General features: G+C 48.1%; 1 protein-coding gene across 1 annotated transcript in view; it reads left to right on the forward strand.

Moving 5' to 3' along the window:
• The first annotated feature begins 666 nt into the window (after window positions 1-666).
• The window catches only part of XYLT1 (xylosyltransferase 1), a 165938-nt gene continuing 141605 nt past the window's right edge, over window positions 667-24999 (forward strand). The window contains exon 1 of the mRNA XM_082200075.1: window positions 667-1094. Within this exon, the coding sequence (XP_082056201.1) occupies window positions 777-1094 (318 nt within the window). The 5' untranslated portion in view covers window positions 667-776. The remainder of the gene's footprint in view (window positions 1095-24999) is intronic.

Consider the following 24999-nt stretch of genomic DNA (forward strand, 5'->3'; position numbering starts at 1 on the left):
CCGGGATTCCGCGGGAGGGCGGGGATGCGCTTGGGCTGAGCGACGTCTGTGCACGCAGCAATTGCTGCGAGGCCAGAACAACGCGCGGGCGCGCTCCCCCCTTCACACGCCGACTCGCGTGCCTTTAAAAGCGCGGCGTGCTCTCAGGCAATAGCTCGGCACGCGAAGCAGCTCTCGCTCGGCCCAGAGGCTCCCAAAACTGGGAATCGCACCTGCTATAATACTCGCGGATCGAGCCGCCCTTAAAGGCACAGCTGGAAAGGGGTGGCCGGGGACGCGGGCGCACGGCAGCTAAGCCGGGCGCCCCTCTCGGTTGCGAGCCGTGCCAAGGCGCATCCGGAGAGAGACGCCTCCACCCCCTGCCTGTCCAAAGCTCCCAGACCAGCTTCTCCTCCTCCTGAAACAAGGCGCCGCTCGCTCGCTCGGCTGCGCCGCCGCCGGCTCCTCCCCACCGTCTCCTTTGCGCGCACGCCCCTCGCCGGCCAAGCCCCTCTCCTCCCCTCGGCTCGTCTGGAGCGAGCGAGCGAGCGCGGGGCTGCCTCGCCTGCCTGGCTGCCGGAGGGCCGGGCCTCTTCGGCTCCTCTCGCCTGCCTGCCTGCTCTCCGCCTCCTCGGCCGCCTCCGCCTCCTCCTCCTGCTGCTGACGTCTCGTCCGTCTGAAAAACTCCAGGCGGCGGCGGCGGATGCGGCGCTTCTGAGTGGCTCAGCGAGCAGCAGCAGCAGCAGCAATCCCGAGCAGCAGCAGCAGCAGCAGCCGCCGCTGCCTCCGCCGCGAAGATGGTGGTGGTGGCCGCGTCGCCTTCGCCGTCTTCGTCCGCGGCCGCGTCGTGCGCCCGCCGCCTGGCCCGCCGCTCGCGCTCGGCGCTGGTCTTGGCGCTCACCGTGCTGCTCGTGCAGACGCTGGTCGTGTGGAATTTCAGCAGCCTGGACTCCGGCGAGGAGGAGCAGCAGCGCCCGCCGCAGGGCAGCAGCAGCCGCAGCGCCAGCCGCCGCCGAGAGAAGCGCGACCTGGAGAGCAGCAACCCTGGCCACGACGGGCACCGCGCGCACCAGCACCGCAAGGGACCCGGCGCCTTCCGCGCCAAGGCGGCGATGGTAAGGGGCGCCTTCCCTCAGCTCGCGGGAGAGGAGGTGAGGAGCGGGGAGAGTGAGGCTAGGAAAGGCAGCGGCTTCCCCCACCCCCCCTTCCCTCCAAAGATGCTCTGAAGGGCAAGCCCTGGAGGGCGCCGCCGGTGGCCCTGGAGAAGACGCCGTGGCCGCCTTTGCGCGCCTATGCGCCCAAGACGCCTTGGCGCGCGTCTTACCCGTCTGGCGGCGCACTTCTTCGGAAGGCAGCCTCCGCTTCGAAGGGACTTACTGCGGGGTTAGGGGGCGCAGGGTGGTGGGTTAACCCCTTCCCGCCTGCCAGCTGCGTCTTTCCTTCTCTTATCTCCCTCTCCCCGCCTCCTCTCTCTTACTCCTCGCGTGGTGATCTCGTCTATCGGACTGTGTTGGGTTTCTGTGATGGATGTCCCTTGGGGGGAAACAGTGTTGTTGAATTGGGCTCCTTGGGAATTTTGCACAGAGTGGACTTTAAAAACAAACAAGCACGCGCGACATACAGCCCAAGCCTGATCCAATGCGTTTTGGCTCCGAAGTGAGTCCCGCTGAGGGCAGATCCGTACCATGCAATATATGGGCTTGCTCAAGAGTAAATAGGGATTTCCACCGTGGCAGGGCTTGCTGGAGGAGCATGCCTCTATGCGCTTGGTGGGACTTGGGAGGAAACATTCTTAAGATTTGGGGCTGTCATTCTGAGACCTCTGGCGCCTTTTGGGGTTTACCTTTAGGTGGAAGATGGATGGGGTACTGATGGTGAGTGGAGATGAAGTCCTTAAAAAAAAAAAGACTTTAAGATGGCCAGCACAGAGAAAAAGTAGTAAGATGATTCACGACAAGGTATGTGTGGTATTTCCCCCCTTTCCATTCTCAATCATGATGTTTGGTGTCTTGCTCAAAGAATAGTCTGGAGAAGTCCTGGGAGTCCTCTTTGCACTCTACAGTTCTTAGATGGAACGGGTTGTCACGCAATGTCTTCTTCTTCATCTTTGCCAAGTAAGACTGCCTTCTATGAACACAGTCTTAACGATGTGTCCATAAGTGACTGCAGAGTCCAATTCTGGATCCACACCTTCTTGCAGTGTGTGCCGTGGTTGTAGAGGTGTCTTAGGGTTGAGCATCAGGCAAGGGATGGATGGCGACCCAGGAGGCTTCCACATGCCAGCTTGCTTTGCACTTGGTGCAGCTCACACATGCAGGTGTACCACATCATCCACAGGATTACGTTGTTCTCAGGAAAATGCCATCACATATAATCTCCCCCCTATTATATCCAGATTTGCTGTTTCTGGGTTTGGGGGGGGGGTTTAAGAAAAAAAGCTTTCTGGATTTTCTGTTGAAATTATAACTCTGGATTAAATATGGGCTGGAAGGCTCTATTTATGAGAACCATGTCATTTGGGCTTAGGGAAAGTACCCTGAGAACCTGTAGAAATATGTGTCTCTCTTTTATTAACTTGAGTGTATCCTGGTTTTAAATCTGCATCATAGGTGAGGATGCGTGAACCAGTCAATTTCAGTTTATCGTTTTTCCCTGTCTTAAGCTTGATTCTCCACATTCCCACAACTTGTGACAGAGTTCATCAGCATTTTAGTTCGAATTTCTCCAATATACACATGGTTGTATGCAATTTTACCTAATGTATACATTTTTGCAAAGCAGTTCCCCCTAACTATAATGCATTCCTTTACGTTACTTTCACCTGCTATGTGTGTTTATATGCAGACTAGTATATGGATCTTTGTACATATAGGTTGGCTGGAGAGCTGCACTGCCAAATTCAGAGAAGTGCAAATTTCGAAGTTCGGCAGTGTCTTGATTTTGCTTATTGCTTCAGAAAGTGAAGGATCGGTAAGTTTGCCTTTGAGTGTGAACTGAATTGAATTGCTCTCCAGTCCTTATCCAAGGGCAGGTAGCCAGGGTTTTCTTCTAGACACGGAGGAGTTTCTGAAAGTTGGATCTGGGTGCTAAAGGGAAGAAAAAGAAGAAAGGACTGAAAGCACACAATTTGGAAGTCTCTTCCAGCTTGCGATGTGCTGGTGTGGTGCATGTACTCCTACACCCTGTGGCATTTTCTCGAGCCGGGGTGGCTCACCCTGGCCATAGAGCAAACTTTTCTGGGACCCCACTGATTTTGGCAGAGTTGGGGTCAGTGGAGAGATTTAAACCTCTCTGCAGAGCCCAGAGATGGATGACTGCCTGCCACCCCAGACATCGGATCAATCATTTGATGAGCAGGGAGGGCTGGCCGAAGGAGGCAGCTCTGTGCATGTGTGCGTATGCAACAATGTTTGATGGGCACGACTCCTCTTTGAGTCCCCTGCTATGTGCCTTGCCCAGGCTCACCACCCCTGGCGTAGGAGTCAACTCCTAGAGGCCAAGGTCCCTTTGCCCCCCGCCCCAATATTTGAGGTCCTGGACCCCCCCCTCCAAGTTGAAGGGCATTGCCATTCTTGTGGTGTGCGTGTGCCGTGTCATATGATCGATTATGTGGGGCGAGGCTTACTTGGCTCCTTCCCCAATATTTTCTTCAATACCCCAGGCCTTGGGTGGCAAGTGCAAGCAACCTTTTAATCAAAAGAGTTGTTCAGTTCCCCATATGTTTTAAATATATGCTGTCTGGATTTCCGGAAGTGTTGAGCCAAGGCTTGGGTCGAAAACCTCCCTTTGAAGGCTTGGGCTGAGTCTTGGAGCACGCTGAAATCCTAAATTGGATGCCTCTGACCCTGTGCTGAGTGAGTTCCATTGTCTTACCTCTGCAAGTAACACTGCCACTTCTTGTGCAGCTAGGGCAAGAGCTTGTCGAGCAAACCAATAAAATTTTGAGACAGAATCTTTCGAAACCATAGGGTTGGTCTTTGCCCCTCTTGAAAGTGACCTAGGGCTTCAGCGGCATTTTCCTTCGCCAGGCTGGCCTTGCTTTCGACAAGCCTACCTGAGTCGACGTTTCCACAGCGCTGCTTTATAAAGAACTCCTCAGTCCTGAGGTTTGAACCTCCTCCACCAACGCTTAATACAGCTGTAATTTTAAAAAGTGTCTGCCTTCATATTCAAGAAAGGTAGCCAGCACAACTCCTTTGTTGGCGGAGACTGCATGTCTGCCTCACGAGGATGCTGCAGTTTCATCCTGCGTTTAGTCAGTGAGTTGAGCTAGGAGGTGACCACTAAAGACCCTTCCCATTCTAGCTTCTAGAAGATCCCATCTGCCTCACTGTGGTGGCACTTTTATGACTTAAATTCTAAGCAACCCACCTTAATTCTAGCTCAGTCTGTTTGGATTCTCTGACTGGGGAAACTCCCTCCAAGTCAACCTTTTCTTGGAGGGGGGCAGTGCTGAGGTGTTCATTGGGTTAAGAAAGGCATTCAGCACATTCTGAGGCATCCTTTTTCACATGTTCCATGGGACGTTGTTAAATAGGTCCAGAAATATCTACAGTATCCCCAAAAAACCCATTAAAAATCCCCCACTGTGTCTTGGGATCACAATATTTCCCTGAAGGAAATCCTGTAGATCCAATGAATTAACTCTACCTGGCGTGCCGGGTTTAGATCAACAACAGCACATTGCTCCTCTCCTTAAAATTACCCCAATGGTTCCCCAAGGAAGGACAGAACAGCCATATTTTGGAACGCAAATATTTTTGTAGCTGGATAAAAATTTTGGTGCATCTTTTATTTTAAGGGTAGCTGTCTTAAATCATTTGAAGTTGCCCTCTGTCCTGGCTTTGGGGTTTAACAGCTGAGCTGTAGCAAAAGCATCCTAGTTTTGGATCTCTCAGAAGGTCGTTTTTTAACTTTCAAAGCTGCTGTGAGCCGTGTCACACCAGTGCCGAGTTAACTTCCCTACTGAGCATTAATCTCACTTTTTAAAACACACTCTTTTCCTTGTGCCCTTTGGCGGTTTGCTCAGCTGTTTCGGGTGTGGGAGCCCCTGGCTATCACCCACAATTCTTCCCTTTGGCTATCGACTGATAAGGGGAAGGGGAGCAAGAGGAGAAATGTCCCAGAGGCCTTCAGCACATCAGCAGTTTCCCCAACTACCTTAAAGGCACAGGCGCCTCCCGGATATCCACTGCATTTCTCTTCCATCTCCCTTCTTGCGTTTGCGACCCCGCCCTGCCTCATCTCACTGGACCCCTTTAGCCTTGGAGCTCAACTTTTTCCCACTCTTTTGAGCCCAGGGGGAAGAGGAGAACAGAAGCCCTAAGTGACCTTTGTTTTCCTTTTGGAGGGTTTGCTGTGCTATACCCACCTGAGGAATTTCATTCCCTGAAGCAACCAAACTATCCACAGGGGACCTAGTTATGAAACAGCAGAGGGGAAAGTGCTTTAGTGCTTTAACTGGGTTCTCTATTATTAGAAGCCCTCTTAGGGGACTCAATTATTTTGAAATGCATCGCTTGCTGAGTCATCGAAATCTCCCCCCAAAGTTGAGGGGCATTTTCCTTCGCTGCTAGGATATTTGCATTGGGGATTTTATACATATATATATATATGTATATAATATATATAATATAATATTATATATATATAATATTTTATATATATATATATATATATATATATATATATATATATATATACACATTCTTCTCTCTGTGTATAATATTCCAAAGCAAAGCATGGTGCTGAGCGGTCCCTGAACAGGTAGATCAGGAAGGACTTGCGATGCTGATGAAATGGGCAGCAAAGTTGCAAGGAATGCATGTGGTGTTGAAAATATTGCCCCCTCACACATATTTTTAAAAATGAACATTACGGGTTGATTTCAGGCGAGTTCTTTCCAGAGCACACCCACTGAAATGAAGGGACGCAAGTTAGTCCTGCCCATTAATTCCAGTGGGTATACTCTGAGTAGGACTAGCATGGAAAACAACTTTATATCTTTCCTGCTAGAACAGGCCGGGAGATGTTTGTTTTACTTACCTCTTAAGGTAAGTAAACCTTAGCTTTATCTTCTCCTGAAGATACCCTGCAAGGCAGCCAAGGATTAGATCAGGGTTTTCCTTCTTCTAAATGGGCTACCTTCCCAAGTCGTTGATAAGCCCCACCTGCCCTTTACGTCCCTCTACAGCTCATGCAGAAAACACCTTCTTGACCATTGGACCCACTATTGGTCTCATTCGCTCAATCTGCCATAGCCTGTCTTCACATGCAGGGGGAGTCCCTAACTCACCAAGGGTTTGAGACCCATCGGCTGCCCTCACCTGGTTTAGCCGGCCAATCAAAGCGGCTGCTGTCACATGCTGACAGCTTCTGGGAGCCGCAGGTGAGAGCTGAGTGCAGGGTGGGGACCAAAGGTGGGCAAACCACCCTCAAAGGAGCACGATGTGTCCCCTCACCAGCGGTACTCCCCCTCCCGTAACGCCCCCATACACCCCCAGGTTGATATTACCTGTTTACTAAAAGGATTCATATGCCACTTTTCATTCAGGGTATCAAAGTTGTGTACAGCAAGATTTAAACAATGAAATATAATTAAAACTACATCAAATGATATATCAAACAAGGGGCATGTCTCTTGACGACATTCCTTTTTCAGGAAGCCTTTTCAAGCAGAGGTTTTTATCCTTGTCAGTCTCTTGTATCGGATTTGAAATTGCTTTTATTGTTGATGGTTTTTATCCTTAATTGCTCTGAGATGCTTTTATGGGAAGTGATTCATAAAATAAATAAAGAAAAGTAAAAATAAGCATACAGTCCTCATACGGTAGGCACGAACGAGTGAGCTGGTGATCAATGGTCTTTAATTCACTCAAGCGTTTGCAGTCCAGTTGCCAACAAAAAACCACCAGTGAAGGTGTCCGCTGGATTTCTGAGGGGAGACTGTTCCACGAAACAGGTACCCCTACAGAGAAACACCCTACTCTTGGTTGGTGCCAGGTGGGTCAGAGCAGGCTGTGGTGCCACACACGGGGGGTTCTTTATTTGGGGGATGGTGGGCCAGGTCTTTATCTTCCCCCACCCCTCACAGGCCTAGTTTGACAGTTGGTTGGGGCCACAGCCCTGTCAGTCACCTGATGCCACTGTGATGCCATCAACCCATTTTTTGCATAGGGCTGTAAATGGAAGGCACAGTCAGCTGATCACTGGGCCTTCTGCTATGATCAGCTGATTGCCAGGACTTGTGAAGTGATGGGCATAGGACGGCCAACCAGCTGATCGTTGGGTGCCTGCAAAGTCCCATTGGCCCAGCCACTTCTTTCCCTGACCTAATGCCCTATGGCAACAGGCATAGGCCTGGTGGGTATGGCTTAGCCTCAGCGACCTTGCAGGCCAAACGGGGAGCCCTGACAGGCTGAATTAGACTTGATGCTTTATGTTCAGCCTTTTACCTCCAAGGCAAGAGTAGCCAACAAGGTCCCTCCAGATGCAGGTGGACTTGCAACTCCCATCAGCCTCAACTAGTGCAACCAATGGCTGGGATTGACTAGAGTTGTAGTCCAGCAGCGTCTGGAGGGTGCCAAACTGGCAAACCCTGTTCAAGACACCACATGTTGATCTTCCCCTTTCCCAATTTTCCTCACTTTCACAGCCCTATGAGGTAGATTGTGTACACACACACACACACAGAGAGAGAGAGAGAGAGAGAGAGAGAGAGAGAGAGAGAGACCCTTGAAAACCCAGTGAGCTATTTATGGCTGAGAAGTCATTTGAAGCCAGGACGTCTGGCCTGGTATGACTTCGCTATTGCACCTTCCTGGCTTTTTGAGACTGAAGGTCTGTCATGAAACCGGAAACTGGACTTTGCCATTCATGACATCACTGTTAGCACACAAGTGGCTGTAATAAGAATGACAAAAGGCAGTGGAGGCAACAAAATCATTTGACAATGGGATATTTTGGATCTGGGGGTCAAAAGAAAAGGAAACGTTTCTGCCTGCCCCCCCCCCCTAGCACTGAGAGAAATCTTATTACAAAGCTTTCCGTTAACCAGGCTCTGCTTAATAAAACAAACAAATCTCTTCAGCCTCTGAGCTAATGTATGCATTATTTAAGAACACTGTTAAAAGGCGGCAGCCTAAATGGATGGGCTACTGTGTCAGTTGTCTCATTAAGTCTCTCTCTCTTAGGCTTTCTCTTTTTTAATTTGGCTTTTTACGGCCCACCTAAGATTTGAGACAGATTATAAACCACTTGGTTCATATTCACAGCATCTCTGATTGGTGGGCAAGTCGTGCGCTATTCCCGAATGCCGGATCTTTCAGAAGCACTCTGCTGTGAGCTTTGGCAAGTTAACAGAATGCAAAGGAACATAGGAAACTGCCCGGTCCTGAGTCAAACCATTGGGCCATCTAGCTCAATATGGTCTACACTGACTGGCAGCAGCTCTGGAGTTTCTGGCAGGGGACATTCCCAGCCCTACCGGGAGATGATGGGGATTGAACCTGGGATCATTCTATTTATTTTCTCCAAGGAGCACAAGATGGTACACATAGTTCTCCTCCTTGTTTAATCCCCACAACAACCCTGTGAGGTAGGTTAGGCTGAGAGGCAATGACGGGCCTTCATGACCAAGTGGGGATTTGAACCCTAGTCTCCCAGGTCCTGGGGATGCGGGTGGCGCTGTGGGTTAAACCACAGAGCCTAGGACTTGCCAATCAGAAGGTCGGCGGTTCGAATCCCCGCGACGGGGTGAGCTCCCGTTGCTCGGTCCCTGCTCCTGCCAACCTAGCAGTTCGAAAGCACGTCAAAGTGCAAGTAGATAAATAGGTACCACTCCGGCGGGAAGGTAAACGGCATTTCCGTGCGCTGCTCTGGTTCGCCAGAAGCGGCTTAGTCATGCTGGCCACATGACCCGGAAGCTGTATGCCGGCTCCCTCGGCCAATAAAGCGAGATGAGCGCCACAACCCCAGAGTCGGCCATGACTGGACCTAATGGTCAGGGGTCCCTTTACTCCCAGGTCCTAGTCCAACACACTAACCACTACACACCACACTTGTTTACTCAGCACCCTGAAACTGCACTGTGGAACAACCAGAGGCTTTGGATCCTGGTAGGTGCCTTGTTCTCACTCCCCCCTTTTTAATATTAAAGTTTCATTGGTCTACCCCCCAAAAAATTGGTCCATTCTCTCCCCCCCCCCAAATTTCCCATATCACTCTGCAGTTGTTCTTATTTGAAATTAAAGCCTATTCATTTTTCTGCTGTAACAAGAGAGGACCAGCTGTTGTACACAAGAAATCTACGCCTGCTGTGCATATCCCACCAAGTGTTGAAATTAACAGTATGAAATAAGCCATACGGTTACCTGGTTTGTGTCTTTTCCTGAAAATACTTTTCTCGTCCTTAATTCTGTGTGTGTTCCGAAGATGCAACGTTCCGTGTAGATATTTCCAAAAACCTCATGTTGATGCTGGATGACTCGAGGGGAGGGGAGCATGAGCTGGGGTATAATTCGCAAATGTTGTTCAGAGCGTGCGGCTTGCAATTCTCCTGATTCTTCTCTGCAAAGCTGGAGTAAATTTTGCTCCTGGCAGAGTCAGTAGGGCCTGTTGCTATCCAGAACATAGGAAGCTGCCTTGTACTGAGTCAAACCATTGGTCCACCTAGTTCTATCTTGTCTACACCAGGGACATTTCTAGCAGGACCTGGAGATGCCGGGGGTTGCACCCGGACCTCCTGCATGCAAATCAGATACCCTACCTCTGAGCTACAGGCCTCCCACTTTTTACCCAGCTACAACTGCACAGCTAAGGTTTTCCTTGGGGTTGACCTTCTGCGCTTTAATTCAATTGTCCCATGTTTCATTAGCTTGCAGCCAGGCTTGAGGTGACATTAACTGCACCTTCTCATTTAACTTGTCCTTTACAAAACAAGCAAACAAACAAAAAAACGCAGGTAGCACCAACTGTGTATGTGGCGGGTGACAATTATTAGAATCGCTGCAGACAGGGAGGAGGAACTTTTCCCTTTCCCATTTTGGTGCTTTTCTGATGCTTCCATTGGCATCGGGGAGAAATCCCCTGTTGGTACTTACACGGGATTTTCCCCAAAGCAAATTTAAATCTTCTGAAGAGGGACTTTCCACTGGACTGTAGCAAGGGAGGAAAGCATCAGAGAAATTCCTTCTCCAGGCTTGCTGCAATCCCAGTAATTAACTCCCCTCCCGAAACAACGGATGCTGCTGGCATTAAGCACAGTAGTGCCTGGTGTCCATTGAGACAGGGCAGAAGGCAGAGAAAAAGAAAAGTAGCTCTCTGCCCCCCCCCAACAACCTGGTACCATCCAGATGTTTGGGAGTACTGTTCCCCATAGACAATGGTCAGGGATGATGGGAATTGTAGTCCAGACCATCTGGAGGCCACCAGGTTTGGGGAAGACTGCCCATGACGATGTCAAAGGCTGTAAACCAGATCTTTTAGTGGCTGTAAGTGTGCATGTCTCTGTTATAGACTGTGGGGCTGTTCTGTTTGGTGGGTTGTTGTTGTTGTTAACACCAGCTGAGGATTCTGGCTTTAAAAAGCATAATTACTGTTGCTGTAATAATGGCATCAAACAAGCAATTATTTTTTTGTGTGTGTTTTAAATTTTGCATTGCAGAGCACAATTTCCTCCTTGGATCAGTGCAAACATTTTTATACGTTGTGCTCCACAATAGGCCAATAACAACACAGAAAATTTATTCACATTTGTCATCTGGCTGTGCCATTTCTTGGTGTTAGAATAACGGGTTGCTGCCCCCAAGGAGTTGCCACGCCGAATTAGAAAAAGCCTATCCAGTGTCAATGATACTCAAAAGACCTGCACATAGGAATGGAAGGGTTTCCCTTTTTCCCCAGCATGGAGAAGGATGGGGAGAAAACTGGGGCCGGCTGGCTAAGACTGTCATAAGTAGTGTTAGAAGCTGAGGTTTGAAAGCTAGGAGCTAAACGGCACCTTAAACCTAGGTTATGGGCACAACAATGGAATGTCTAGGCGTGCTTTTCTTAAAACAAGAATTCAAAGCTGAAAATGAATGAAGGCACCTAAAATATTATGTTCATTTTTCATATGGTCTAGTCCTTCCCCCGGGACGCGGGCAGCACTGTGGTCTAAACCACTGAGCCTCTCGGGCTTGCTGATCAGGAGGTTGGCAGTTCGAATCCCCGCGATGGGGTGAGCTTCCGTTGCTCGGTCCCAGCTCCTTTCAACCTAGCAGTTCAAATGCACCCCAAAAAGTGCAAGTAGATAAATAGGTACCGCTCTGGCGGGAAGGTAAACAGTGTTTCCATGCACTGCTCTGGTTTCACCAGAAGTGGCTTCATCATGCTGGCCACATAGAATCATAGAATCATAGAATCATAGAATCGTAGAGTTGGAAGAGACCACAAGGGCCATCGAGTCCAACCCCCTGCCAAGCAGGAAACACCATCAGAGCACTCCTGACATATGGTTGTCAAGCCTCTGCTTAAAGACCTCCAAAGTAGGAGACTCCACCACACTCCTTGGCAGCAAATTCCACTGTCGAACAGCTCTTACTGTCAGGAAGTTCTTCCTAATGTTTAGGTGGAATCTTCTTTCTTGTAGTTTGGATCCATTGCTCCGTGTCCGCTTCTCTGGAGCAGTAGAAAACAACCTTTCTCCCTCCTCTATGTGACATCCTTTTATATATTTGAACATGGCTATCATATCACCCCTTAACCTCCTCTTCTCCAGGCTAAACATGCCCAGCTCCATGACCCGGAAAAACTGTCTGCGGACAAACGCCGGCTCCCTCGGCCTGTAAAGCGAGATGAGCGCCGCAACCCCAGAGTTGTTCACGACTGCACTTAACTGTCAGGGGTCCTTTATCTTTTTCAGTCCTTCCCCTACCCACCCCCCTGATATTCTTAAGAGGGTATCTTCTCCAGTCTACTCCAGAAAGTAGCTGGAAGTGGGAAGGCAGAAAAAGGTCCCCCTTTCCTTCCACTCTGCAGTTCCACTCTGAAATCTTAGGTGCAGGACTGCGCCCAGAGCTCAGTAACTTCTCGCGCTAATGAAATTCCCTGTCGCAAAACACGCCTAGAACAATGGGAGTTTCGAACACTGGTCATGAGCTGTGATGTCACCTTCTGTTTGTTTTCCTGCCAGTCAAAAACTGCGCCAAATGAACCAATGGTCTATCTTAGTAAAAGGCAGCTTCCTGTGATAAATATGGAGCGCTGGCAAGAGTGATTTGCTCTTCCTGCAGCAGCTTACTGGGTGGGGAGTGACAGAGAGGAGGAAGGATGGTTCCGCCCACCACTGACACATGACCGTGGATAGGACAAGTGTGGCCAATGTCCCCAACTCTTGGCCTAGGCCTTGGAACTCTTTTCCGCATATAGTATCACTTTATATGTTCCAAAATTCTCTTTTCTTGCTGGGAGGCAAGCAAATCTCGAGGTGTAGCATGCAGAATCCAGAGTGTACCATGGAGGATTACCAACTTTTTTAGGCTGGTGGGAACATTCAGAATTCTGAGAGAGTTTTGTGGGTGCCATTCACAAAGTGGCTGCCATGGTGCATGGTGCTTCACAAACTGGATTTGTAGAACATGGTGGGGCATGGCAAAAACACAGAATGGATATTTCGTGAGATCTTTTGTGGGTGCCATAGGACACACTGGAGGAAACTCATTGGCAACACCTGGGGTAACAAAATGGCGGAGTAATAACAAGATGGAACTGGAAGAATATTCTCATTGCTAGTTTCAACCCTACCATTCCAGGTACATCACGTGCATCTGGATTTAAGCATGTCAGTTGCCTCCTAAACCAAAAGGGCCTCCTACTGAAACGGTCTGGAAGGTCCAGAATCCCACTGATGCCTAGAGAACACGCAGCCCTTGGAAGGTTGACCCAAGTTCTAATCCGACCCTTGGGATGAAATAGATTCTCCATCCCTGCTCTGAACTTAACAAGTGTTTATACCTGCATAGCTTTCTGGTCATGCACTGTTTACCGAAGAGAGATTCGGCTTAAAGTTTCCTCACGGACTGTAGCCATAACTCATGAGTGCTGCAAGCATGTTTATATTCACTCCATAACTAGGAGAGTAGTCTCTTTGCTTACCACCATAAATGGTGAGGCTCAAGGAGTCGTGTTCCCGATTTCTGCACCGCATAGCTGTTGTTTCTCGTGCTGAGCAAAAACGGAAGGTTACTGTGGGACACTTGTCATCTGCCCTCTTATTTTGAGAGGCGATTTGGGAATTCTTCAGAGGTCTGAACTGATTATACCATACATACAATTGGCCTCTTTTTCTTTCTTTCCCTGTTTTTTATTCTTTTATTTTTTTGGTGGGAGTAATAATGGGTTGAAATGCTATAGTCAGTTATTTGGGGAGACTTTAATAAAATGACTTGGCAAAGAGCAGAAGGCTTCATTGACTATTTACAACAGCCTGGCTGAGGTTTTCTCCTTCAGGTTTTGGAGTGGGGCAGGTTTAGCTGTTTTCACATTATTGTTGTATCTGTGGTCTATTATGTTCGGGTTGTGTTCTGGTGAATGGGGCCTTTATAAATTGGGTGAAAGGAGTGGAGGGATGACACTGCAGAGTCCTGTGATCCCTGGGTTGTGAATAGTTGTTAAATGTCAAATTGCATCTACTCTTTTCTCATAAGATAGAGCTCATTTCAGCTGTGTCTTCCTACTACTATTATTCTTTTGATAAAGGCTAATTATACACTTGGTATAAATAGCCTGATCTTCAGAAGAATCATTTAAGTGTGTCTGTATGTGACGGGGTGGACATTACCCCTGATGCCAGAATTTAATTTTGGGTAGGGATCAGTGAGCATCCTTGACCTTGTCCCAAAGGGTTGAGATCTCCAGAGCATTTTGAGATCATCCTTGGTGGAGGAAACTGCCTTATACCAAGGAACAGGCTATTGGTTTATCTAGCTCACTAACTGATGTGATGGGCACTGGTTCTCTAGGGTTTCAGACAGGTAGTTTTCCCCAGTCCTACCTGGAGATCCTGAGGATTGAACCTAGGACCTTCTGCATTCAAAGCAGATGCTCTATGACTGAGCTAAGAACTGCCCACCAAGGGACTCACTGGTATTTTTCATGCAGAATGGGTTCTCAAAAACCTAGCTTGGAGCAGAGGCAAAGGTTTAGCTACTCCCGGTCTCTGGAGGAGTGGGCTGCCTTTTATCTTTGGGAACCAGACACCAAGTTCAAGCATCTCCCAACATTTTCCCTACCACACTCATCAAAGAGGAGGCTGTTGTCTGCCAGGATTGGGATGGCAATTTCCATCAGCCCCAGCAAGCATGGCCAATGGCTGGGGTAGATGGGAGCTGTAGTTCAGTAACATCTGGAGGGCTAAAGGTGCCCTATCCTTGATATAATCCAATCCGCTGATCAGCGCAGGAAATCCAGGGTTAGAAGATCTCCAACAAGCCTCTGTTTTGAAGACAGCATAGTTGTGGGTCATGATGCCCATATGCTGCTTCCATTATCTGGGTCCCCCCGCCTCTCGATGAGTGAAATCTGCCAATTTCAGTTTCTTTCTTTTTCTCATTTCCTCACTCTTTAACTTAAATTCTCCAGTTCATTTCTGCATCAATCTGTGAATATTTTTAAAAATGAAAACTCACCTGCATTTTACTGCTGTTTTCTCCTAATATACACATTTTTGCAAAGGGATTTCCCCCAATGGAACACATGTTGGAGTGTTATTTTCACTGATGTATGTAGGGGGTTTTGTATTTTTTTTATGTACTGATGTATGTGTTTTAATGCACACTTTACCCTAATATATGCACTTAATGTGCCCTTTACCTGGCTGGAGAACTGAGCTGCAAAATTCAGCTGAATTTCAGAGGGTGGTTGAATTTCAGTTTGTACTAGGTAGGTTCAGCACCCATGGGAATAGATAATTTCTCCTCCATCCTTACCTCTGAATACCTATCATGGGGGAGACAATGGGAGAGGGGTCTTCATTTGTTTATTCATTCTTCCATTTACATCCCACCTTTTCTCCAAGGAGCTCAAGGTGGCATACACAGTTCTCTCCCTTTCATTTTATCATCACAACAACCCTGTGAGGTAGGTTAGGCTGAGAGACTGCCGCTGGCCCAAAGTCAACCAGTGGAGCTTTGCGGTTGAGTGAGGATTGGAACCTTGGCTCTCCAGGTCCGACTCCGCAAGCACCGCACCACACCACTTCCCAGAGACATCTGGCTGGCCACTGCAGAGAACAGGATGCTGGTCTGGATAAGGCATTTTCTCTGATTCAGAAAGGCTCTTCTCATGTTCATCCCTTGGCAAGGGCAAGCCCAACCACTTCTGTAGGTAATTGACTCCGTTGTTGAATTGTTCTTACCATCAAGAGGTTTCTCGCTAACGTTCATTTAAAATATCCTTGACCACTTGGATTTCCATGCCTTTTTTCTTTTGTGGTATTCGGAGCTGACTTTCAAACCACCCTAATGCAACAATGCCATGGCCCTCAATGGCATAGTAAGAGCCGTTCTGGCGTGGTGGTTAGACTGGGAAAACATGGGTTCGTATCCCCATTTAGGCTGCATACACAGCACACCTTTGAAGCATGCCCTCCCCTCACCCCAAGAATCATGGGAACTGTAGTTTGTTAAGGGTGCTGGGAATTGTAGCTGGACTAGATGACTCTTGGGATCCCTTGCAACAATTCTAGGACACTATAAGTTCTTTCATCAGACAAACAGAAGGATATCTCACCTATGCTCTGGGCACTTAGTATAATCTCAAGTATGCCATTACAATTATTAGACACTATATTTTTCACTCTTAATGAGCCTTAAAAAAACCAAAAAACCCACACTAGAATTTCCACCTTGCCAAGACTGCTAGGAGTAGCAGCAAAAGATACTTCAGTGTCATGCAGAGGCAGCCAACATGTTGCCCTTCAGATATTGCAAGACTATAATTCCCATAATCCCTTACCATGGTTGTGCTGTCTGGGGCTGATGGGAGTTGCAGTTCAACAACATACAGAGGGCCTTTCGTTGACTACCTTTGGCGTAAAGGTACCACAGCAAGGATGGGAAAGCTTTTACAGCCCCAGGGCTAACTTCCCTTCGGGGGCCGCATGGCAGTGGTGGGTGGGGCCAGATGAAAAAGTGGATGGAACAGAGGATGCACATTCTCATCTGTGCACAGTTTCTACAAGCTCAAACCCACTTGTGTCCTCCATCAGAATTCAGGGGCACATTCCAACCAGGGAAACACAGAGCGCGAAGGAGGGCCAGTGAGGGGTGTGGCCTGGGGAGAGTTCCGAGAGCCACTCAGAGAGACATGGAGGGCCACATTCGGTCTCAGGGGCCCTTGGCTGCTCACCGCTGTACAATAGTTTTTGCTGTCCGCACATTGGCACATCACAAAACTTCCATGTCCTGCAGCCCTGGCGCTAAGCTCAATTGAGGCAAAATGCCAAGATGTTTGCAATCTGAAGTACTGCATGGCTACAAGGTATTATTCTCCTGCTGCCCACACTAACAGCTTTGCTGGCTTCATTTACACAAGAACTTCCCGAACAAGCATCCAGCTGCTATCAGGAGGCAGCTCCTTGAAGCAGAAAAGCAACATGGTTGAGGGCCTGTTATTACAACAGTAGCTGAGACCCACTTCAGCACGAGAGTCCCATTAGCAAGGTGTGTACCACATCCAGACATTTGGCAACCAACAACTTGGAAGGAGCAACAGGGGGAAAAGGGGGAGGCAGGCTGTAAATTTTGAGAGGATCAACAAGGTTCTCCAGGCATGTGGTTGGTAATGTTGAAGTGCAGGAGCTCACTGTGACAGCCCTTAGAGCCACGCTTCCAAAGAGCGTCGAAAAATGCAGGCAGTTTTCCTGAACTCATTCACATACAGTGGTACCTCAGGTTAAGTACTTAGTTCGTTACGGAGGTCCGTACTTAACCTAAAACTGTTCTTAACCTGAAGCACCACTTTAGCTAATGGGGCCTCCTGCTGCTGCTGCACCGCTGGAGCACGATTTCTGTTCTCATCCTGAAGCAAAGTTCTTAACCTGAAGCACTATTTCTGGGTTAGCGGAGTCTGTAACCTGAAGCGTATGTAACCCGAGGTACCACTGTATATGTATCACACACACAACACACACACAGCAGTATGTAGCAGCAACAGTCCCTAGCGCAATGCCCAAACCCTATGCATAGTTTACTCCAATGCTATGACTCCAGTCCTATGCAAAGTTGCCCAGGAGTAAACTCCCTTGAGCTCAAGTGGTGTTTAATTCTGACTGCATAGGTTCAGCTTGTAACACTGAGGTTTAACAAAAGAGATTCAGCCAGCTGAAACGCAACTTTTAGTATTTAATAAGAGGTGCAAGCAACCTTGCAGGGAAGTGTAGGAACACCATCCAAAAAAAGAGAAAGAAGTACCCAGCCTCTATTTGATTCCTTGCCCCCATTCTCTGACTTCCTCTGTGGTAGTCTGCCATAAAGGTAAAGGTAAAGGTACCCCTGCCCGAACGGGCCAGTCTTGACAGACTCTGGGGTTTGTGCGCCCATCTCACATCTATAGGCCGGGGGCCAGCGCTGTCCGGAGACACTTCCGGGTCACGTGGCCAGCGTGACAAAGCTGCATCTGGCGAGCCAGCGCAGCACACGGAACGCCGTTTACCTTCCCGCTGGTAAGCGGTACCTATTTATCTACTTGCACCCGGGGGTGCTTTCGAACTGCTAGGTTGGCAGGCGCTGGGACCGAGCAGTGGGAGCGCACCCCGCCGCGGGGATTCGATCGGCAAGCCCTAGGCGCTGAGGCTTTTACCCACAGCGCCACCCGCGTCCCGTCTGCCATAAGCAATAGCAAAATCAGAAAGTCTTGTCATCACCTTTGCTTGCCCGGCTAAGAATGGCAGACGATGCCATCACTCCTGCCCCCCCCCCAAAAAAAAACCCCTGTTCTGGAGCTGTTCTCTCCCTTTACTATGCAACCAACAATGATGTTATCAGCCTCCACTCCACTTCTAAGAACTGTGTTGTTTTTAATTTTTCATGTTCTTATTGTGTGGTTTGTCTTCTTTTTACTGTTATAAACAACTTTGATACATTTTTGCAATATTTTTAATATAATTCCGGTGCTCAATTTTTAAAATTAATTTTACTTTATACACTGCCTTTCATTGGAATAGTTCAAAGCAGAGGACCTGGTTCTCCACTCACCCTCTTTAACTGCTCAGCAACTCAGTAGAGGCAGGTTAGGTTGACTCTGTGTGTGTCTGGCCCAAGGTTTCCCTCTCAAGGAATCCCAGGAGCTATAGGGTGTTGGAAATTGTAACTCTGTGAGAGAGAAACTACACTTCCCATGAGTTGCAGTGCCTGTATCCAAAAAAGCTTTTTACAAATATGGAGCCTTGCTTAAGCACCACTGACTTATGTTTAACAGGTCTTACTCTCAAGGAGGTCCATGTGTAGTAATGCAGCCTAACAGACCTACTGAAGTCCACAATTTTAGGCACTCACTTCCTCCAAATACCGCACCACTGATTTAAAGCCCATTCTGCATGTCAGGCCTAGGGACTCAGGTGGCACTGTGGGTTAAACCACAGAGCCAAGGACTTGCCAATCAGAAGGTTGGTGGTTCGAATCCCCACGACGGGGTGAGCTCCCGTCGCTCGGTCCCTGCTCCTGCTAACCTAGCAGTTCGAAAACACGTCAAAGTGCAAGTAGATAAATAGGTACTGCTCTAGCGGGAAGGTAAACGGCGTTTCCGTGCGCTGCTCTGGTTCACCAGAAGCGGCTTAGTCATGCTGGCCACATGACTTGGAAGCTGTACACCGGCTCCCTCGGCCAATAAAGCAAGATGAGCGCCCCAACCCCAGAGTCGGCCACGACTGGACCTAATGGTCAGGGGTCCCTTTACCTTTACCTACATCTCAGGAATTCTGAAAAATGTACTGTGCTAGACTTGATGGGCCTTTGGGATTGATCCAACAGAGCTTTGCTGAGTTCTTCTTAATTGCTTTCACTTCACTCATTCCTGCTAGCACTGGGAAGAAACTACCCACAACCCCTGCTCTAGCATTGTGGCTGAACAAGGAATCAGGTTTTTGTAATGGAACAAACCATGGTGATAAGCTAGGGCTTGTCCTTGGCTCATCAACCGTGGTTTGTTTGAGTTCAGAGATGGTGGTTTTTTCCCTCCCCAGGCTAGCAGGGTTGAGGGAAGCAGGGGCAATGAGCTCACGTGTGATAAGCTCTGGTTTATGGCCTATTGTGCCATGTGGGTGTGGCCTTTGAGGTGTTGAAGCTATTCTAGAACAATAGCCCAAAATCAAACTATACTGCTGCATATTGTGCTGAACACAGGCACAATAGTTCTGCTAAGTCTTCAAGGTGCTGACAAGGCTCTGTTGTGTCATACCAGAATATGTCTGTCTGGAGCCGCTTGACCTCAAGCTGTTTGTGTGAAGGATCAAAGAAGCCAGTCAGTTCTTCAGCTAAAGTGTGATTTTTAACAGATGTTTTGGTATCCTGGTTCTCAGATCTCCTCAGGCTCCCTTTAGCATGTGGATGCATGGCTAAGGGTTGCCCAGGTCATAGAAGCTTATGAGCTACCTTTGATCATGTTAGATCTGACCCAACTTGCTACTCTAACTGGCAGTAGCTAACCTGTGGTCTCCAGCCAATGTCTTGCAGATGTTGTTCTCATCACTTGATGGGACTTTTGACGTGCACAGCACATACTCCACCACTCGTCCTCTCCCACAGGTCGACTTTGACATTGGAGCAACCAAACCAAAAGCTGAGACTCCATTAATTCTGGGATGTGGGATCAGCTTAGCAAATGGATTGGGCAGGCAGGGATGGTCACAGGTCAAACAGAACCTTCAAGAGTGAACACAACCCATATATAACTCTGGTGCGAAGGCCTATCCATCAAGGCAAAGTGGTGGCCGTGAGCACAATGGGGCTCTTGAGGCCTTCCCCTGGCACCCATGAGGCCTCTGAGCCTCTCCACTCAGCTGTCTCTGAGGACATGAGGTAGTGAGGGGAGGTTTCACCCTGACATCTCGCGGGGTCAGGCCACCGCCAGGGCCCAGCGCCCTGAAGGAGGAACAAGCTGCATTGGCTCTGGCGCTTCGCGTCTCATTCCTCCCTCGATTTGAGGGCCAGGGAGCGATGGTGCCTTTCCCCAGCCTATACTTCTGTTGATGCAGCCTAGAATAGCATTAGCCTTTTTTTGCTGCTGCTGCTGCATCACACTGTTGACTCATGTTAAGCTTGTGGCCCACTAAGCCTTTAGATCCTTTCCCCTTGTACAGCTAGTAAGCCACAGATTCTGGCAACTGCTAGCATGGAGGAGGAGGAATGTGGTCCTCTAGCTACTGCTGGACGGCATCTCCCATCATCCCATGGGCCACGTTGGCTGGGCCTGATAGGAGTTGGGAGGTTCCACCAACATCTGGAGCCACCCAGAGTGGCCAGGGCGGCCCAGTTGGATGGGTGGGGTAAAAATATCATCCTCATCATCTGGAGGGTAACAGCTTCCTCATTCATGCTGTGCTACAGAGGAATGCTATAGATCCTCTTAACCCAGTTGACATGTTTCTGTTGAAACAAAAGTTGAAATGCCAGTCTGACCCATCCCCCCAGTATGGTGCAAGTGATCACATAGGTGTTGGTGGATGTGGTTTCTGATGCAATCTGTTGCTGTCAGGCAAGAAGCAAGGCTGATTTTACTTCTCTTTTCTTTTCAGAATAATACTGTAATAATAAAAATTCTACGGATGTGGTAGGGGAGGGAAATCCTCTTTACCTCAACCAGGAAGACTCAAAAGCACTTTTGTTTTGTCAGTTTTTTGCGGGGGCGGGGTGTTAACAACTTACTTCTACACACCCTTTTCTTGGGAGTAAGCCCCACAGGTTTCAGTGGGGCAGTGGCTTTCAACTGGTCCAGATCCAAGATTCCCCTCTTACTTCCAAGCTGTGACATGGGACCCACTTTTACATTTTTGCATTTGAATTCTGCTTAATAGGGTTAATAACACTCGTTATTTGATCTTAAAAGGGCAGACAATAGGGAGTATGTTACGCGGGTGGCGCTGTGGGTTAAACCACAGAGCCTAGGACTTGCCAATCAGAAGGTCAGCGGTTCGAATCCCCATGACGGGGTGAGCTCCTGTTGCTTGGTCCCTGCTCCTGCCAACCTAGGAGTTCGAAAGCATGTCAGAGTGCAAGTAGATAAATAGGTACTGCTCCGGCAGGAAGGTAAACGGCGTTTCCATGCGCTGCTCTGGTTCTCCAGAAGCGACTTAGTCATGCTGGCCACATGACCTGGAAGCTGTCTGCGGACAAACGCCGGCTCCCTCAGCCAATAAAGCGAGATGAGCGCCGCAATCCCAGAGTTGTTCGCAACTGGACTTAACTGTCAGGGATCCTTTTACCTTTACCTCAGGGTTACTACTAAATGAAAACTAGTTCTGCAAAGTGGCAAGAGAAAGCTGTGAGCCTGTGGTTAACCAGAAATACGTATCTTATTTAAAAGAATGGTTCATCCCATTCAGCACTCGTGGAAATTGATAAAATGAGCTTCTAATCACAATATCATGCCCTAGTCCTGGCACACGTATAGTTCTGCTCTGGTCTAGTCAGCCTAAGCTGGAATCCAGCATGGTGGCCCCAGCTTTGCTGCAGCCCACCTGGTATGGCCTCCCGATCTACCTGTGGGTTCTGACCAGTGTTAGAAACTCAGACATATAAGCTAGGCGCCAAATGGCCCCTTAAACTAGGGTTGTGGTCGCCAAAAATGCCTAGTTGCCATTTTGGGGCCAGACAGCTCGAAAATTGTATTTTTCAATACAACTTTTTGGTTCCGGAAATTCGTTCTGATTGTGCAGATAAAAAATAATGGATAGAATTCTATAGGATGTGTCGCTAATGTGTGAAAACTGTCAAGATCCAAGGATCCCCAGGCATGCAGCTCCGGATGGTGGAGAAGTCAGTTGCCATCCTGGCGCCTGGGCATCTTCACTTGGTCACAAGTGGCCGATAGCCAGGTGCAAAATGTTCCTGGCACCTGAATTTCAAACACTGGTCCCAACCCACTGCTTGAAGACCTGTGCAGTGGGATATACTTCTGAGGAAGCAGGCATAGGATCATGCTTTAGACCTCTTTCAGCAGAAAGAAATAGTGGTTGTATGGTATTGAAAGGCTAACGGATCGGTTTATTGCATCAGTTTTTGTGTTTTGGAGTCACACACCCAGGGTGAAGTAAAGCCTTCATGCATGCCGTGAAGCGGACTTCAATCTTATGATCAAATTATCTTTCTGTTTTGTTTTGAAACTTTCCTTTTGCTTGAAAATGTTCTCAGCTGTTACTGTTGCAGTGTGTATTTTGGTTTTTTTATGTTTTGTACACTACTTGCTTTTGTCTGAGCTTTTCTTTGCTCTTGTATGCCTGCCTGTTGTGTGTGCACACACCTTAAGAGATGGTTTCAGGAAAAGGGGGCAAAGGCTTCAGCTGTGGGGCTGCCCCCTTTGAGAAGTCTGGTGCTGGCCATAAGCCTGCTGTACTTATTGAAGAGCAAGAGTTAGCCAGCCACTTTTAACATTTTTGATTAAAAGAGTAAATACACACACACACATATCTGGAAAAAAAATATTCAGAACATGAAATGTTCAAAATTAGCCAGGCACCCTGTGCATTTTGTGACTGGCATGGGTCCAATTGAGACCATGTGAGATCTCTGGATTTAGTGGCTGGGTTGGCAACTGACATCTCCACCTGGCTGGCCCCTCCAGCTTTCTTAAGCAGGTAAGCAGAAGAGCCTGCGTACTGCATGTATATTACACCTTTTCCTCCAAGGAGTATATAGTTCACCCTCCCCTTCACACTTAATGCTTACAATGACCATGTTAGGTAAATTAAGAGACTGCGATTGGCCCAAGGTTACCCAGTGAGCTTTATGGGTAGGGATTTGAACCCTGATCTCCCAGGTGCTGGTCCAACACTCTAACCATGACCTTGGCTTCCTAGAGCACTTCTGCTATGGGGCAGCTATATAAATTAAGCAGGTAAATAAATATGGGAGAAACAAAATGTCACTTAGAGAAGGATCTGTGATATTTTCCTTGAAGCTTGCATTTGTTTTATTCAGGCTTGTTTTATTTGCAGTTTTAATGTATTGTCAACCGCTTTGAGATTTTTTTCTTTAAAGTCTAAAGCAGGCATAGGCAAACTCGGCCCTCCAGATGTTTTGGGACTACAACTCCCATCATCCCTAGCTAACAGGACCAGTGATCAGGGATGATGGGAATTGTAGTCTCAAAACATCTGGGGGGCTGAGTTTGCCTTTGCCTGGTCTAAAGTGATATTGAAATGAAATTTATAAAATAAGGCTCATTGAAGAAGAATAAAAAGTGCCTAGACATTCCGTTGTGGCAACTGTAACCTAGGTTTAAGGCGCCATTTGGCAATTAACTTACATATCTGAGTTTCTAACGCTGAGAACATGTGAACCATAATTATGTAGCCCAGCCAGGGCAACAAGCCCCATCCTATCTGATGGATGGCCCTGTTGGCTGTGACCAGTAATAGGCCTGAGATCTCCACTGCTTGGTCAGATACAGGAATGTCCACCATCTAATCCACAGTGTTATTCTGCTGAGTTTGGGGTTGGGTATATTGCAGAAGGCCATCCCTGACCATTGGCCATGTTGGTTAAGCCTGAGGAAGTTGGGTGCCCAGCAGTGCCAGGAGGCCCACAGGGTCCTCACCTCTGGGCTGAAGACTGCTAAGGATGTGCTCTGGTGAGGGGAGCTCAGGAATCTTAACAGCAAAAACGCCTGTTGAAGGGCAAGCCATATGCATATGCACACCCACAAGCAAAGAGGAGCTGTGAGATTCACCACTGATGGAATGTCATGGCTGCTTTTGAAGTGTCAGTACAATTCCATAATGAGTATCATCAGCCAGATAACATCCCATAGATATGTTCCGTTTGATCTATTTCTGGAGCGTGCAGAATTGGGAAGAAAAATGAGGGAGATGCTTAATAATTTTGTGGCAAAAGCTAAGACTCCACCAAATTGTTGTGGAGACCGCTCCCAGCTCAAGGGATGTATTTTCTCCCCTTCTCACGCTGATATCACACAAGCTTTGTTCTGTGGGCTGCCCTCTCTGAAAAAGGAAACAATTTGTTTCATTCAGACCTCGAAATGTTTCTGTGTATTCCATTTCCAACACACAGCTGGGTCTTTCTCTCCCAGTGAATAGGGTGATCGTAGACGAGTCTGCTCATTGAGTTCAGTGGGATCTCCTTCCATATTGGTGGGTCACATTTAGGCTGCAATCCTATACGCTGTCATGTTCACTTCGTAGAGTCTGGTATGGCTGCTTTGTAAAGTCCAGTCAAAGCTAAAGCTGAAACTGGTTCCAAATTTTATGTCTTAAACCCATAGGTGGTCAAAAATGAGCCATGTTTGCAAGCCACCAACAAAAGTGGCTTCACTCTGGCCATGACAGTGTGAACATGCTGGCTCCCAAGAATGTAGGAATGTTTTGTTCCTGGATTATTTAGGAAAACTTTTTGTTGCAGAGCATGGTTCAGGAAGAGGAGACATCATAATCCAGGGTTTGGACAATGTGCTTAAACCAGTAGTGTTCATCTTTTTCACACCCAGGATCCACCTTATCCAAACATACATTTGGAGACCAATTTATTGATATTTTACCATATATTTGTACGGTAGGTTGTGACCCACCTTGGATCCAGCCATGACACAGTAATGGTTCCCAAACCACCAGCTGAAGATCAGTGTGCTAAGCCCGAACCTTGGTTGGAGTGGAGCAAAGTGGTTGCAGTCTCTTCCTTGGAAGCCATTGTGTTTGTGCAATGCTGCTAAACTATGGTTTGACCCAGTGCTATGTGTGAATGAGGCTGTTGTGGTTTGCTGCCAGAAATCAAACCATGGTTAGTCCGCTGGGCTGGGGCTGGTTCTGAACAA

The sequence above is a fragment of the Podarcis vaucheri genome, assembly GCF_965113315.1.
Source record: "Podarcis vaucheri genome assembly, chromosome: 14".
Classification (NCBI taxonomy): domain Eukaryota; kingdom Metazoa; phylum Chordata; class Lepidosauria; order Squamata; family Lacertidae; genus Podarcis; species Podarcis vaucheri.